This window comes from Aptenodytes patagonicus, chromosome 4 (assembly GCF_965638725.1).
Source record: "Aptenodytes patagonicus chromosome 4, bAptPat1.pri.cur, whole genome shotgun sequence".
Lineage (NCBI taxonomy): Eukaryota > Metazoa > Chordata > Aves > Sphenisciformes > Spheniscidae > Aptenodytes > Aptenodytes patagonicus.
The window spans coordinates 1,339,322-1,352,690 of record NC_134952.1 but is presented as its reverse complement, the minus strand read 5'-3'; the positions used below and the strand labels follow the sequence as shown (position 1 = coordinate 1,352,690).

General features: G+C 57.3%; 1 protein-coding gene across 1 annotated transcript; it reads right to left on the bottom strand.

Annotated features, from left to right (window-relative positions):
- Positions 1–7,684: 7,684 nt before the first annotated feature.
- Positions 7,685–9,840, bottom strand: LOC143159993 (uncharacterized). Its single transcript, XM_076337552.1, has 3 exons — positions 9,588–9,840; positions 8,434–8,618; positions 7,685–7,921 (listed from the first exon to the last, which is right to left on the bottom strand). The coding sequence occupies exons 1-3, from the start codon at positions 9,838–9,840 to the stop codon at positions 7,685–7,687; spliced, it is 675 nt and encodes a 224-aa protein (XP_076193667.1).
- Between the last annotated feature and the right edge of the window lie 3,529 nt (positions 9,841–13,369).

Sequence of the window (13,369 nt, the reverse complement as noted above, 5' to 3'; positions counted from 1 at the left end):
GTACCTCGACAAGAGATGAAAGTGGGGAACTTGAGTTCAGCCTCTCCTTGCTCCAGATGTTATTATGGGCTCCCTGAAAGGTTTTTTTATTTCTTTTTTTGCAAAGAGACAAAGATGTTGCCTACTTCAAACGGGGCTAATTGATGCTAATGACTATCAGATAGAGTGGGGGCCCTTATTCCCCCCTGCAAAGGGGAACGGGAGAGTGCATTTTACAATCCCCTCATAGAAAACGCCCCGCTCTTCAAGCCAGGTTGCTGCTTTGCGGATTTTTGTTTCTCTCTGGCTGCTGCTTTCTCTCCTCCTCCGCTCCCCCCCCCCCCTTCATCTTTTCTGTCCCCCTTCTTCTGGGCACCCCGCAGCTCTCACTTGTTTGCCCATGAGAAATTTCACACCTCGCCTCCGTCGGTGGGGAGAGCCTGGCTCCATTTCCATCCCTCTCCAAGCCGCAAAACCATCCCAGCGGGCGAAAGAAGTGGCGGAAATTTCCCCAAACCCACAGCAAGCACACGCGAAAACGTGACGGGGATTTTGTGCATCTGTAATCCGGGGCGTGAATCCTTCTGCAAGTGGGAAAACATCTTCTCGACCGAGAGCATCCTTTCAGTCGCATCCTATTAGGGAGAAGATGGATCCCAGGGCTCCTGTTGCTGATTAGACAGGCGTGTGCTTGCGCTCATTAGGATAACTAGCCCAGCACTGCCAACCTAAGGAGCCTGAAATGATGAGCTCATGCCTTTTACTCTTAAAAAAATAAAAACTGGCTTAAAAATAGGATTCTGAACACTAACTTTAGCTTTTAGCTTTGTGTCAGATTTTTGCAGCCATTTCTCCTGTGATAATCCATAGTAATAATAAATAATAATCCATAATCCAATAATAAAAAGGCAACGAGGAACGTCCCCAAATCACGTGGCTCCTGGAGCTGGTGGTTTGCCCCTTCCCAAGCTGGATCCCACTGAATCCTGTAGAAATCATAGAATCATAGAATCATTGAGGTTGGAAAAGACCTCCAAGATCATCGAGTCCAACCGTCGACCCAACACCACCATGTCCACTAAACATGTCCCTAAGCGCCGCATCTACACGTCTTTTAGACACCTTCAGGGATGGTGACTCCACCACTTCCCTGGGCAGCCTGTTCCAATGTTTAACCACTAAGGAAGAGGGGAACAGGGATTCATCTTCGCCGCGAAGAGAGGAGCACGAGGCTTCTCCCCGGCAGGTAACTGATGCATGTTCGTTCCTTCATCATAAAGTCTAGAAAAGAGAAATTACTCGGGCTAACAATAATTACTGCGCATGCGCTCTGCTCCGGGAGCACCCAGCGGTGCCGGGTGCCGAGGTGCTGCCCTGCCTTGGCTTTGCCACCTTCGACGAGGTGCTGGGGAGCTGCAGAGAGCTCCAGAACAAGGTGCTGGTGTCGATCGCTCTTGGCAAACCCCATCTCTCCTGTTTGCAGCAGGATCCGGCCACAGTTCGCTTTGCCTTCTGGATCCTCAGCACCTTGCAGGGTCCCGTTAACAGACCCAAACCGGGGTGAGGACAGGAGCGATGGCACGACACTGTCTGCACTTTGAGGGCATTACACAGCAATGGGAGCCCCGGTTGCGGGTGGCAAGAGCATGGCCAGCCCCATACGTCCCCCCGTGAGAGCCCAGCACAGGGACAGCCACTGGCTCCGGGGAAATGCTTCTTCTGAGATCATGGTTACTTTTCAGCTGAGTGCTCCCCAGTTTGATCCATGCCCAAGCACTGGACAGGCCGTGAAAGCCCCGTGCAAGTGGCAGCGTGGGATGGACATGAGGATTTGGGAACAAAAGAGTTTCCTCCAAGAAGGATACGCCAAACACCAGTCTGTGGAGGAGATAGCCCCTCTCCCCTTACTCCAGCTCTGGCTTGGCAAACCTCTCGGGGAGCCGATTCAACACGCTCATACAATGGAAAACTAACCCTGCGAAATGCAGGGCCCTTGCTTTCAGCTCAGGGGTGCGGGCAGAGGGGAGCTGGTGCGGGGGTGGGGGGCAGGCAGAGGGCAGCATCCTTCTCTCCCCCCAGCCCCAGACAGCCAATACACACCCCAGCCGCCCTTCAGACGCTGGCCCCGGCTGCATTGTCAGGTTAATTTGGGATAATGGCCTGCAAAGCACCTCAGCCCCATCCAGGTCTCATTAGCACTTGGTAATATCAAGCATCCTGAGGAATTGCGGCTCTTCCCCCTCCTCCCCAGGGCACGGAGCCCTGCACCCAGCCAGGGCCGGGTGTCCCTGGGCATGGGGACAAGACCTGCTCCTCTTATTACTCCATTGCCAAGCCTGTGGGGCAAAGCACCTCTCCCCCCATGGCCTGGGGGCTTTCCTGTGATTTATCACCCAGGATGATGTTTCCAGGCAAGGTCTGAATTAAGCCCACGCTGCAACGGGGGTCAGCAGGGCTGGATCCTGCCCCGGCCTTTCGACGGGGAGATGTTGTCCCTGATCCAAGCGGGGCTGCTCCTCGGTGTCACACCCCTCGGTGTCACATCTGGCCTCATATCTCAGCCAGATGTGAAATGAAGGAGTGGGTCCTGCTGCATCCCACCACCCTCACCCTCCCCGGGTGCTGGGGGCCCATCCACCTGCCTGGGGTCCTTCCAAATACAGCGTGGGTTGAGTCCACGAGTTGAGTCCGCGATGGGGCTACACCCAGCTGACAGCAAAGTCTGGGTGACCCCCAAAAAATAAGCTAATACCCTCCCGCAAGGCCTCGGAGGATGCTCCGTGGTCCTCCCGTCAAGCACAGACCTGAACACCACCGTGTTCACAGGGGTTGCAATTGCGGGTGTTAAGAGCATCCCGAAACCACGCATTTAAAATTATTTGGGAATTATAAACAAACTAAGCATTGAGGCAGCCCTGGTACAGGCCTGAGTGCCCGATCAGCCCGCTGCTCCCTTCAATTATCTTTTTTCTCCCACATTGTTCTCTCCTAATGAGGAGGCTAATGACCAAAGGATGGTTCATAAGTGGTTCCCAGACTCTCCTTGCCCAGGGCAAACACCGTCCACAATAGGATCACAAATTGTAGGGAGAAGCCCCGGCTGATCACATCAGAAACGGTGCGGGGATTTATCTCTCTGCCTTAACAATAACAGTATGTTCTTAATCGCCACTCCAAAGGGACAGCTAGCAGGGGATCTGCCCGGCCTCATCATTAAAAGCTGGCAGCATCTTTGCTAGCGCTGCCCCTTTGTTCATCTTTCATTATTCCAATGCTCCGGCCCCGTTAATTCCTCTCCATCTTATTAAATCAATAGAGATGGAGTGGGGGGAAGGATGAGGCAGAGCAGGGGTCGGATCTGGCACGGCTCTCAGCAGGGATGCTGAGTGGGAGCAGGATCAGACCCGGCCCGGATAAGCATGAGTAGAGCTGATACCACATGTGTCCAAGGCTGTATTTACCCGGCTCCTGCAGCTGGGGAAACTGAGGCACAAAAGCATCACAGCCTAAGTCCCAGGAAGAGGCACTTTATCTGACTGCCAGTCCTGCGCCTCCCGGCGAGATCCCCTTATTCATCCCGTACCATCGGGGCTTACTTGATTTAATGATTTAATCAACTTTTTAAAATAAAATCACACCTTCGCAGAGGGTGTCTGGTGCTAGGGCCCCCGGTACACCCCCAGTGAAAGCCCAGCCCAACTGTGCTGGGGCGGCAGTGCCACAGGGCCAAGGGATTTTGTGCCACAAACCATTTGCAAAGGGGGAGATGGTGCAGTTTTCATCATTTTTTCTCTTTTTCCTAACAGTTCGTCTCATTGAAACGAAGCAAACTGGTTTCTGGCAGGCCCTGCCATGTGCGTGGCTGGGAGCAGAGACGGGGAGGGATTTCCTCCCAGTCTTTCCATTTTTGAGGCTGGGATGGGAGGCGAGAAAGGAGCGGGGAGCAGGGGAGCCGGTGGGGTGAGCACCAGCAGCTGTTTAAGAGCTGATGTGCCCCGTGGCAAACCCAGACCAGGGCTGATGGTGTTCCCTTAACAGACCCCGAACCACCCTGTGCAGCTCTACGCAGGATTTAGGGACGGCGCTGCTCGCTCTGGCTCTGACAGCGCTCAGTGCATGGTCCTGGTCCACAGCCCTGTGTTTCTTGTTGCAGGATAAATACCTTTTAAACCCGGGATTTTTAAACCCAGAGGTTTTGGCCGCTGCATTTCTCACCCCATATGAGGGGTTTCCTTAATCACCCCATTTCCCTGCTGCATTTCCAGGCAGGTCACCCTGTTTCACCCTTATTTTCATGCATCCAGGAGCTACTTCCTAGCTGAGAGTTTAATGCAAAGAATCGGTGCCTTTGCTCTTTGGCTGAGCAAGGCAGCTTGGGGCAAATTCATCCCAGAAAGACTGCAAATGTCGGGATGTCGTGGCGTTTCCTCCCATTGTTCGTGATGTCTTTTTTTATTTCCACTGAAACTGGGCAGCGCGGAGCCAGCAGAGCTGCCCGGCAGCCTCAGGAAGCTTTATTTGATGTTTCAATCGGGAATTAAAGGGGAGGGAGAAGCAGGGGGAAATGCTCCCTGACCATTTAACAAGATTACACGACGAGACGGAGCCTGGAAACATGCACAGTCAACCCCGGCGCCCCGTGTCCCGGCTTGGGTCGAGCTTTTGCCTTGAACCTCTGCCGCCGGCAGGTTGCCCTCCCCGGCACGCTGGCCCGTCCTCGGCACGCGGTAATCCCATTTAGCAAAACCCCACGAAAAGAGAGCGCGAGGGAGCAATCAGCCAAGGACAAGGGGGCTGCCGGCTCGGGGAAGGGATGCAAAAGGCGCCTGGGAAAGCGGCTGGGTCACGGGGACTGGGGGGCTGGAGGGGTCCTGCTGCTCCAGCATCCAAACGCCCCATCCTGCAAACTTCTACCGTCCTGAGTAAACGCGACTCGTGCAAACAAATCGCATCCGTCGCCATGTGCTCAGCAGGAATAATCCTGGCAGGAAGGACAGCGGGGAGGGGGACATGGAGGAGCCCTACGCTACAGCTCCACCCTCCACCCGGTTATCCCTTCTCCTATCTCTCCATCCATCTCCCATCCCACCCCATTTACGCAGCCACCCATTTGCACCTATCCGCCAGCGCCCTGCATTCATTCCCGATCATCCACCCATCTGCCTATCCACACGCAGACCAGGCTGTTCCTCTGGGCAAATAGTCCACCCTAATACATCCACCCACCCGTCTCACAACCTACCTGTCCTCCTACAGGCCGCCTACTTATCTACACAGCGGAGGTTTGCTGGGGAGGGCTCAGCACCGCATCTTTAGCAGATAACCTTTATCCTCTTAATAAGGCTGCTTAATTCTCACTTCCTTATAATTATCTGCCACCGAAAGCCAACCTGTTTTTTGCAGACAAGTGAAAAAAACCTGCCTTTAAGAAAGCGATGTGATATGCAGGATTGGGAAGGGACTAGTGGGGTTTTTGGGATGTGCATGGGGTTTGGGTAAAGGCACGCAGCCAGAATTTCTTATTCTGCACAGGCTTTCCTGGGGCATGAGAGGAGCCAGGGCTCTGTCCCTGGTGGGCTGATCCAGCCCAAGACCTTGCCAAGCTCTCGCAGCACCTTTCTCCCTTATTTTCCAAATCACTGTGCCCGGGTTTGACCCTAATCCACGTGCCCCGCTTGAGCTGCCAGGAGTTGGGCTCAGCTGCAAGACCTGCTCCCTGGACTGGGGAGGGAGATGTCTCCCATGGGAGAAGAAAACTGCATTTCTACCCCCTTTCTGGGATGCCAGGGCCAGTGGGGGCTTGGCAGGGCATAAAATGACCCAGCTGAATCCAGCTTTTCTGAAAACCATCAACTCCATCCCATTATCAGGGTCAGACCTGGCATTTGTCTCTTCTCATCCCCACCGGAGCAGTAATCGGCTGCTTTGTCCTGCAGATACGGTCCCTTCCCCACCCTAAGGAACCTGCAAACAGGTTACTCACTGGGTGGGAGGAAGGCAGGGGATGGCCTTCCCCGGCACCCGGCTGTCCTGTGGCAGGTGGGAAAGGGAACCCAGATGTCCTGAGCCCTGTGCACCCCCAGGGACCTGCCACCCCCTCAAGGATCATCACCCGCCATGAGAAAAGGCTCCCAGCCAAAGCCCAAGGTGCCAGAGGGATGGATGTGGTTTAATTAATCTCGTATAAAAGTCACCTTTTGAAAAACTCAATCAAGCCCACCAGTTTTAATTAAAGTCATTTCCCTGGTCAGATGCTGCCCGCAGAGGGGTCCGAGCTGGGCAGACCCTGCAGGAGCATCCCCTGGAGAGGGGACGGGTCCCCCGCTGCCTGCCCCGGAGGAGCCTGGCACCGCCGAAAGGCCCAATCCTGCCCGAGGCGGAGCACTGCCAGCTCCCAGGGGATTAAAGGTGTCCTGAGAACAACTTAACTCTCGCAATCAGCTCGGCCCCTGGCCGGGCGATATTAAAACATTCCCCATAAGCCCTGTTGTCTCGGGGATGATCGCAATAAACCCACTGGCATGCGAGATTAGCGGGTTAAACCCGCCGGCGCAGCCTGGGCTCTCGGCAGACATGTGAAGACATTAGCACAGTTTGGGCTCTTTGAGACGCGCTGGCTAATCCCGGCTCTGAAAACAGCCGGAACAAAGGGCAGCTTCCGTCACATCGTCCCCTTCTCCTGGCACCATCCCCTTCTTCTTGCACTGTCCTCTCTCCTTGCACCATCCCCTTCTTAATTGTCCCCCCTCTCCTTGCATTGTCCCCCTTCTCCTTGGATCATCCCCTTCTCTTTGCCTCATCCCCTCTCCTTGCATCAGGTTTCATATCTGCCCAAATAAACCCTCCACCTGGGTCCCTTCTTTCTCCAGCCCCAAGCCCAGAGCAGACATGGCGAAAATAGGGTTAGCAGGAGCTGGTGCTGCCCAGGTGAGCACCCAGATGTCCCCATTGGTGCTCTTATCTAGGAGGTCCAGGGCCGTTGGTACTCGCTTGCCCCCCACGGAGCCCACCCTTGGCTCATCCCCAGGCCAGTGTCCAGCCCAAACCTGATGGATTTGAAACCTCTACATCTGCCCTAGCAGGGCCAAGCAATTAAAAGTAAAACCTGCTAATCTTCGCCCAGCAGAGACGGCACCCCAGGTGCCCAGCTCACAAAGCCACCACCAGCTCTGCTCTCCAGGTGCGTTTTCCCTACTTTCCTGACTCCAAAAAGCCCTGGAGAGCGGGCTGCCGTCACTGGGTCGGGATGTGTGAGCTGTGGGCAGAGCAGGGTGTTAACGGTGAAGATGCTGCTGGCAGGAAGGAAGATGGAGATGGATGGACCATGAGATCGAGGTCCTCTACAGGGACCTGGGCTCTGTGAAGGTCCTGAGCTATCTTAGAGCACAAGGAGGGATCTGAGCACCCAGCGCCTTTGGGATGAGCCTGGCTATGGGGCTGATTGTGGGTGGGGTGCGCGGGTGGCCCCCACTCCCCTGGGCCTCCAGGGCTTGCTCCCATGAACAAGCCCCCACTGAACGCTTGCTGCCACTGCAGGCATGTGTTGTTCCTCCTCCTCCTCCTGCAAAGATGAGCCCAAGAGCTGCATAAATAATTTATTTTCGCACTGCAAAAATAATTGGTGCCCTGTATATATTAGATACGCTCATTGTCAGCTATGATACATTCATATAATACACACGGAAAAGCAGCCCGAAGGGGCGATTCAGCAGCTCTTTGCCACAGTCTGTGCAGTTGCTGTCCCTGAGCCCGGGGAGGAGGCCGTGTCCTCCTGGCCGTCCTCCGGCTCCGCTGGGAAGTCTTTGTCCTCCTCGCCGTGGTGGCTCTGCGAGTCGGGGCTCCTCTGCGGGGTGGCCAAACCCATTTTGGCCAGTTTGGCTTGTTGCTGTTCCAGGCTTTGTTTCCTCCACTTGATCCTCCGGTTTTGGAACCAGACTTTCACCTTAGGAAGAGGTAAAGCTTGGCTTTCAAACCTGGTTTCTCCATGGACCATGGGGTCATGGTCTGCTAAACCCCCGTGGCTCAGGCAGTGCCCAGACACCCCGCAAACCCTTCGGTGCCCGCAGCCTCAGACATCTCCTGGCTGGCCAGGACAGAGGTCCCCTGCTACGCTCTGTCTCTAGCAAGATGGAAAACTGTCCCCTGCAACCCAGGAGCTGAGCGTGCATTGGTAAGCTGGGACCTGCCAGTGGTGGAGAAGGTCCAGCCTTTAAGATGGACACAAGTTCAACCCCTCCACGTGGCCCTAGGACAGCCACTTTGTGACTCAGTTTCCCCATCTGTGATCCTCCACCCTTTTAATGTAAACTATCTGCAATTACTATCCCACACAGCTCCTGCCCCAGGCTGAGGGACGTGGCCCAGGTCCCACCCATTGGCACACAGGTTTGGGAGCCTCCCTGGACCTGCTGGTGGGGGCAGGTGGAGGTGGAGATGGAGCATGGTGGGGCTTACCTGCTCTTCGGTGAGGTGCAGGGAGGAGGCGAGCAGGCACCTCTCCGTGCCCACCATGTACTGCTGCCGTGCAAACTCCTTCTCCAGCCGGGCCAGCTGGTCACTGGTGAAGATGGTCCGGACTCGCTTGGCTTTGCCGGTCTTGGCTTTGAAGATGGGGAAGCAGCACTTGGAGATAAGGAAGCCTGAAGGTGAGAGAGAGAGAGGGGAGGTCAGGGTGGATAGGCGACCTTGGAGGGGTCCCCTTTAGAGTGGGGTCCCCCCTTGGAAGGTCCTTTCTTGGAAAGGTAGAAAGGATCTTCCCATTTGGAGGTGTCCCCTTTGGAGAGGTGAAGGGGTCTCTTTGGAGGGGGTCCCCTATTTGAAGAGGTGGGAGAGGGTCCTCCATTTAGAGAGGATCTCCCTGGAGAGGTGAATACAGGTCCCTCTTGTAGAGAATCCCTTTGGAGGGGGTCCCCATGAAGAAGTAGAAGGAACTCTGCCATTTGCAGATGTCCCCCTGAGAGAGGCCAGAGGGTCTCATTTGGAGGGGCAGAAGAGGGTCCTTGTTGGTGAGATCCCCTTGGGAGGGGGCAGAGAAGGTCCCCCATTTGGAGACATCTGAATGGGAGATGTGGACAGGGGTCGTCCCCCTGGAAAAGGTCCCCTTGGGAGAGAGGTCCCCCCCTTGGAGAGAGGAAAGGAGGTCCGCCATTTGGGGGTGTCTCGAGAGAGGTGGGCATGGGTCCCCCCCCCTTGCAGAGGTGAAAGGAGATCCCCATTTGGAGATGTCCCCATGGAAGAAGTGGATTCAGGGCCTCGTTGGAGACATCCCCTTTGGAAGGTGTCCCCTTGAGGAGGTAGAAGGAGATCACCGTTTAGAGATGTCTCCATGGGAGAGGTGGATAGGCGCCCCCCCCCCAGAAGAGGTCCCCTTGAGCGGAGTCCCCCATTTGGAGAGGTGGCCGAAGGTCCCCCCTTGGAGTGATGGAAGGAGGTCCCCCATTTGGAGATGTTCCCATGGGAGAGGTGGATGTGGGTCCCCCTGGAAGGGATCCCCTTGGCAGGGGTCCCCCCTTGGGGAGCCAGAAGGAGGTCCTCATTTGGGGGTGTCCCCACGGGACGGGCGGAGGGGGGGGTCCCGGTGCAGGCTGTCCGGGGGGGGTCGGCGGTACCTGTTGCCCCCAGCCGGGCGGCCCAGGCGGGCGGGACCCCGCAGCAGGCGGCGCAGAGCGGCCGGGGGGCGGCGGGCGGCGGCGGCGGCGGCGGCGGGATCCGGGCGGCGGCGGGGCCGGGAGCCGGGGGGGACCCCCAGAGCGGCGGCGGCGGCGGAGGCGGCGGCGGCGGGGGGGAGACGCGTCCCAGCAGCGCCGCGATGGTGAAGGCCTGGCCGGGCCGGGCGGGGGACGGCGGGGCCGGGGCCGGCATGGCGGGCTCTGCTCGGGGCCGTGCCGCCTGCCTTTATACGGCCGCCCCGACCGGCCCCCGCGGGACTCTCGTCCGTCCCGAGGAGACAGCGGGGGGGCGGAGGGGACGGGGCGGGATGGGGCGGGCGGGGACCGGTGGCATCGCCCTGTGCCCTGCCCGGCGGGCGGCGGGGCGGGGGTCCCGTGTCCCCTCCATGTCCCCCTGCCCTCGACGGGGATGTGTGTCCCCCCCCCGTGTCCCCCTGCCCCTGGAGTGGAGACCCCCATGTCCGCCCCCCCAGGGCGGCTTTGGCTCTGAAATACTCCGGCAGGAGGATCCAGGCGCCCAGAGGACACCACAGGACAACCAGTGTCACCCCAAGGCCACCAAAGCCCCCGGGGGGGGGGGTCGGGGTCCCCCTTGGCACTCTGAGTCCATCACGCTGGCATGCACCCCACTGCACAGCTGCTTTTTTTTTTGGGGGGGGGCACAGCTGTACTCCGGGCCAGTGAGGTGAAGGAACAGGACCAGGGATGCTCTGAGAGGTGGTGGCAGAGGCAGGAGGCTGTCCCTGCACCCCCTTCCAGCTCGCCTCTCTCGGCTGATGGGATTCAGATGGTCATTAGGGTCTGAGATTCTTAAAATCGCGCGGCTTTTCCTAATGAGCTGGGAAAAGTCACACCTCGGGCCCGGCACGGCGGGGGAGCGAGCCCCGGTCAAAGGACTCCACCGGGGCTCGGGGGTTTATTGGGGAGGAAATGGGGCGCGGGGGAGTCGGGGGGCCAGGGGGCCACATCTGCACAGCAGCAGCCTCCCTCGCTCGGTTTTCACGATGTCCCCGGGACCCAGCACACGCGTGTGCAGCCCCCCAAGCTGGGAACCCCCCCCCAAAAACTCAAGGATCGTTCTGGTGCTGAGAAAGTCATTATGGGGCTCTGCCCCGGTGGGGAGCATCCTCCGCTCTGCAGCTGCGTGGCCACCTCGGGGATGGGGACGGGGATCCCCTGGCTCCACGGTACCGGGACACATCTGAGCCCAGTACTGGCAAGTGAAGGGTCCCCGGGGGTGTCTTTACAGCAAAAAAGCCATAAAAAGCCTGTGGTGGGCACCATGTCGGCGATGGTGCCACGCTCCCCAGCTTATCACGGGGCCGTCGCCCCGCAGCCACTGCGGTGGGGGCAAATAAAGGTCCGGGGGGGGGGGGGGGGCAGAGATGAAAGGGCGGCAGATTTGGCGTTATTAGGTCTTAATTACAGTCTTGAAAAGGCCAAGATAAAAAGGCAGGAGGCCCCCGGCCAGGCTTGGTGGGCTCGGGTGTGTTTGGTTAGGAGGTGCTTTCCCTTTTTTTATTCCCTTTTTCCTCTCCCTCTGTTTGATGGAGCTCAGCAAACACCCCGTACCACCCCCCCCCCCGCCCCCGGCACCCCCACGCAGCAGGGTGGCCCCAGGACGGGGGGGGGGTGCCTGGCACCCCTGTGTGGATGGGATGCTAATGGCATCCATGGGGTTGGGATCCGGGTGATACGGGGCCAAAATGGGGATACTGGTACCCAGTGGTGCTTTGGGACAGCCAGGTGGGGAAAAAGCCTGTCCTGGAGAGATTGGGGGGGGGGGGGGGGGTGTTAGTAATTTGGGGTGGTGGTGCAGTGAAAGAGCACGGGAGGGCTGGAATTGGGGGGTTCGCCTCCCACAAACCGAGCACCTCCTTTTACCAGGTCCGGATCCAGAACAGGGGTGTGAACCCAGGGATGGCTCCTGCTTAATTTTGAGGCCAAATTGCCCCAAGGCTCCGGCTCCTGAGCTAATTAATAACAATGCTGCTCATTAGCCCATGGCCGGGCTGTCTGGGCAAGGTGTGGATTGTCCGTCTGCAGAGGAGTGGGGCCTCCAGGGTCACCCCCCTGTCCTCGGACAGCCTAAGGGGTGACCCCGGAGCCCCAGAGCCCCCCCTTGGTCTTATGTCCATCCCCTGTCCTGCAGCATCCCTCTGTCTGGCCGTTGTCCACCCGTCCATCCCGGCTCTCGGAGCCCTTCACCCACAAAATCCCTTTGCATCCGATTGCCGATACACCGTGCCGGTTCTGTGCAGGGGGGTTGGGATGGGGGGGCTACAGACACCCACAATTTGCAGGGAAAAGGGGTATTTTCTACCAATTCAGCTGAAATTATTGGAAAAAAGCAAAGTGTTTGGACACCCGCTGCCATCAAGTGGCTGAGGAGGATCCAGGCCTGACCCTCCGTCCCTCCCGGATCATTTTATCTAAATCCCAGATCCACCCCCCCCAGTTAAATCCACTCTTCCTTTGGTGTTATTAAAAGTCTTGTCGCCCGGATTTGGGACGCAGAGCAAAGCCCTCCCTTAAGCATCGTAAGGTATGCAGCTCTGCTTCTTCTCTCAATAGACTTGACCCAGCTCTAGGGAGGTTTTCTCAAGCAGGACTCGTACGTGCACCGCCACCACTGCCGGGGGCTGTTTGCAGGTGCTAAGGCAGAAAAAATAAAGAGAAAAAAAAAAAAAAAAAAATCTTTTTTTAAAACCCTGCGAGTGGTCGACCTGGGGAACTCCTTGCCCAGGAGCTCTTGGAGGTTGAGAGCTCCAACAGAGGAGTTTCTGCAAATAATAACATCTGTAAGTGTATGACACAGGATAAAATACGCCGTGCCCCAAACCACGGGAGTCCTGCAGCAGACCTGGGTGTCTCGGGGCTGGGACGGGTCCCCCCCCGGGCTGGGACCAGTCCCCCTCTCCAGCAGACAAGCGGGATATAGAATTGAAGCAGGAGGGATATGTCTTCTTTAAAGGTTTTTGCACCTTTCCACGCACCTGAAGGAAAACTGGTGGTTTGTTTTTTTTCCCATAATCTTCCTTATTTCTGTTTCGTGGCTTTTTAGAGCTGTGGCTCGTGGGGTTTGTGGCTAAGGACAAATCCTGCCCTGTTCACACCGATTCGGTCCCACTCTGTACCAGAGCTCTTTCGGATGCTGGCAGTGGCAAAGCAGCCGCTTCCAGCAAAACATCTGCTGCTCGGAGCATCTGGGACCGATTCCCAAAGGCACCCGAAGTGCTTAGCATCTCCAGCCCACACGGACCCCGGAGCATCCCAGTTAGCAGGGACCCCAGTTAGCAAGCACCACCGTTAGTGGGCGTACCAGTTAACAGGCATCCCAGTTACTGGGCTTTTCAGTCAGCGAGTATCCCGATTAGTAGGATCCCAGTGAGTGAGGATCCCAGTTGGTGAGCGTCCTGGTTGGTGAGCATCCCCAGTAGCAGGCATCCCAGCTAGCGAGCATCGCAGGTGGTGAGCATCCCGGTTAGCGGAGATTCCAGTCAGCAGGGTCCCAGTTAGCAAGTCTGCCAATTAGTGGGGATCCCAGTTAGTGAGCGTCCCATTTAGCAGGGATCCCAGTTAACAGGCATCCCAGCTAGCACGATTCCGGTCAGCAGGCTGCCAGTTAAAGAGGGTCCCAGTTACCAAACATCCCAATTAGCAGGCTGCTAATTGGTGGCGATGCCAGTTAGCGTAGGTCCTGCCCGGTGCATCGCTACTCA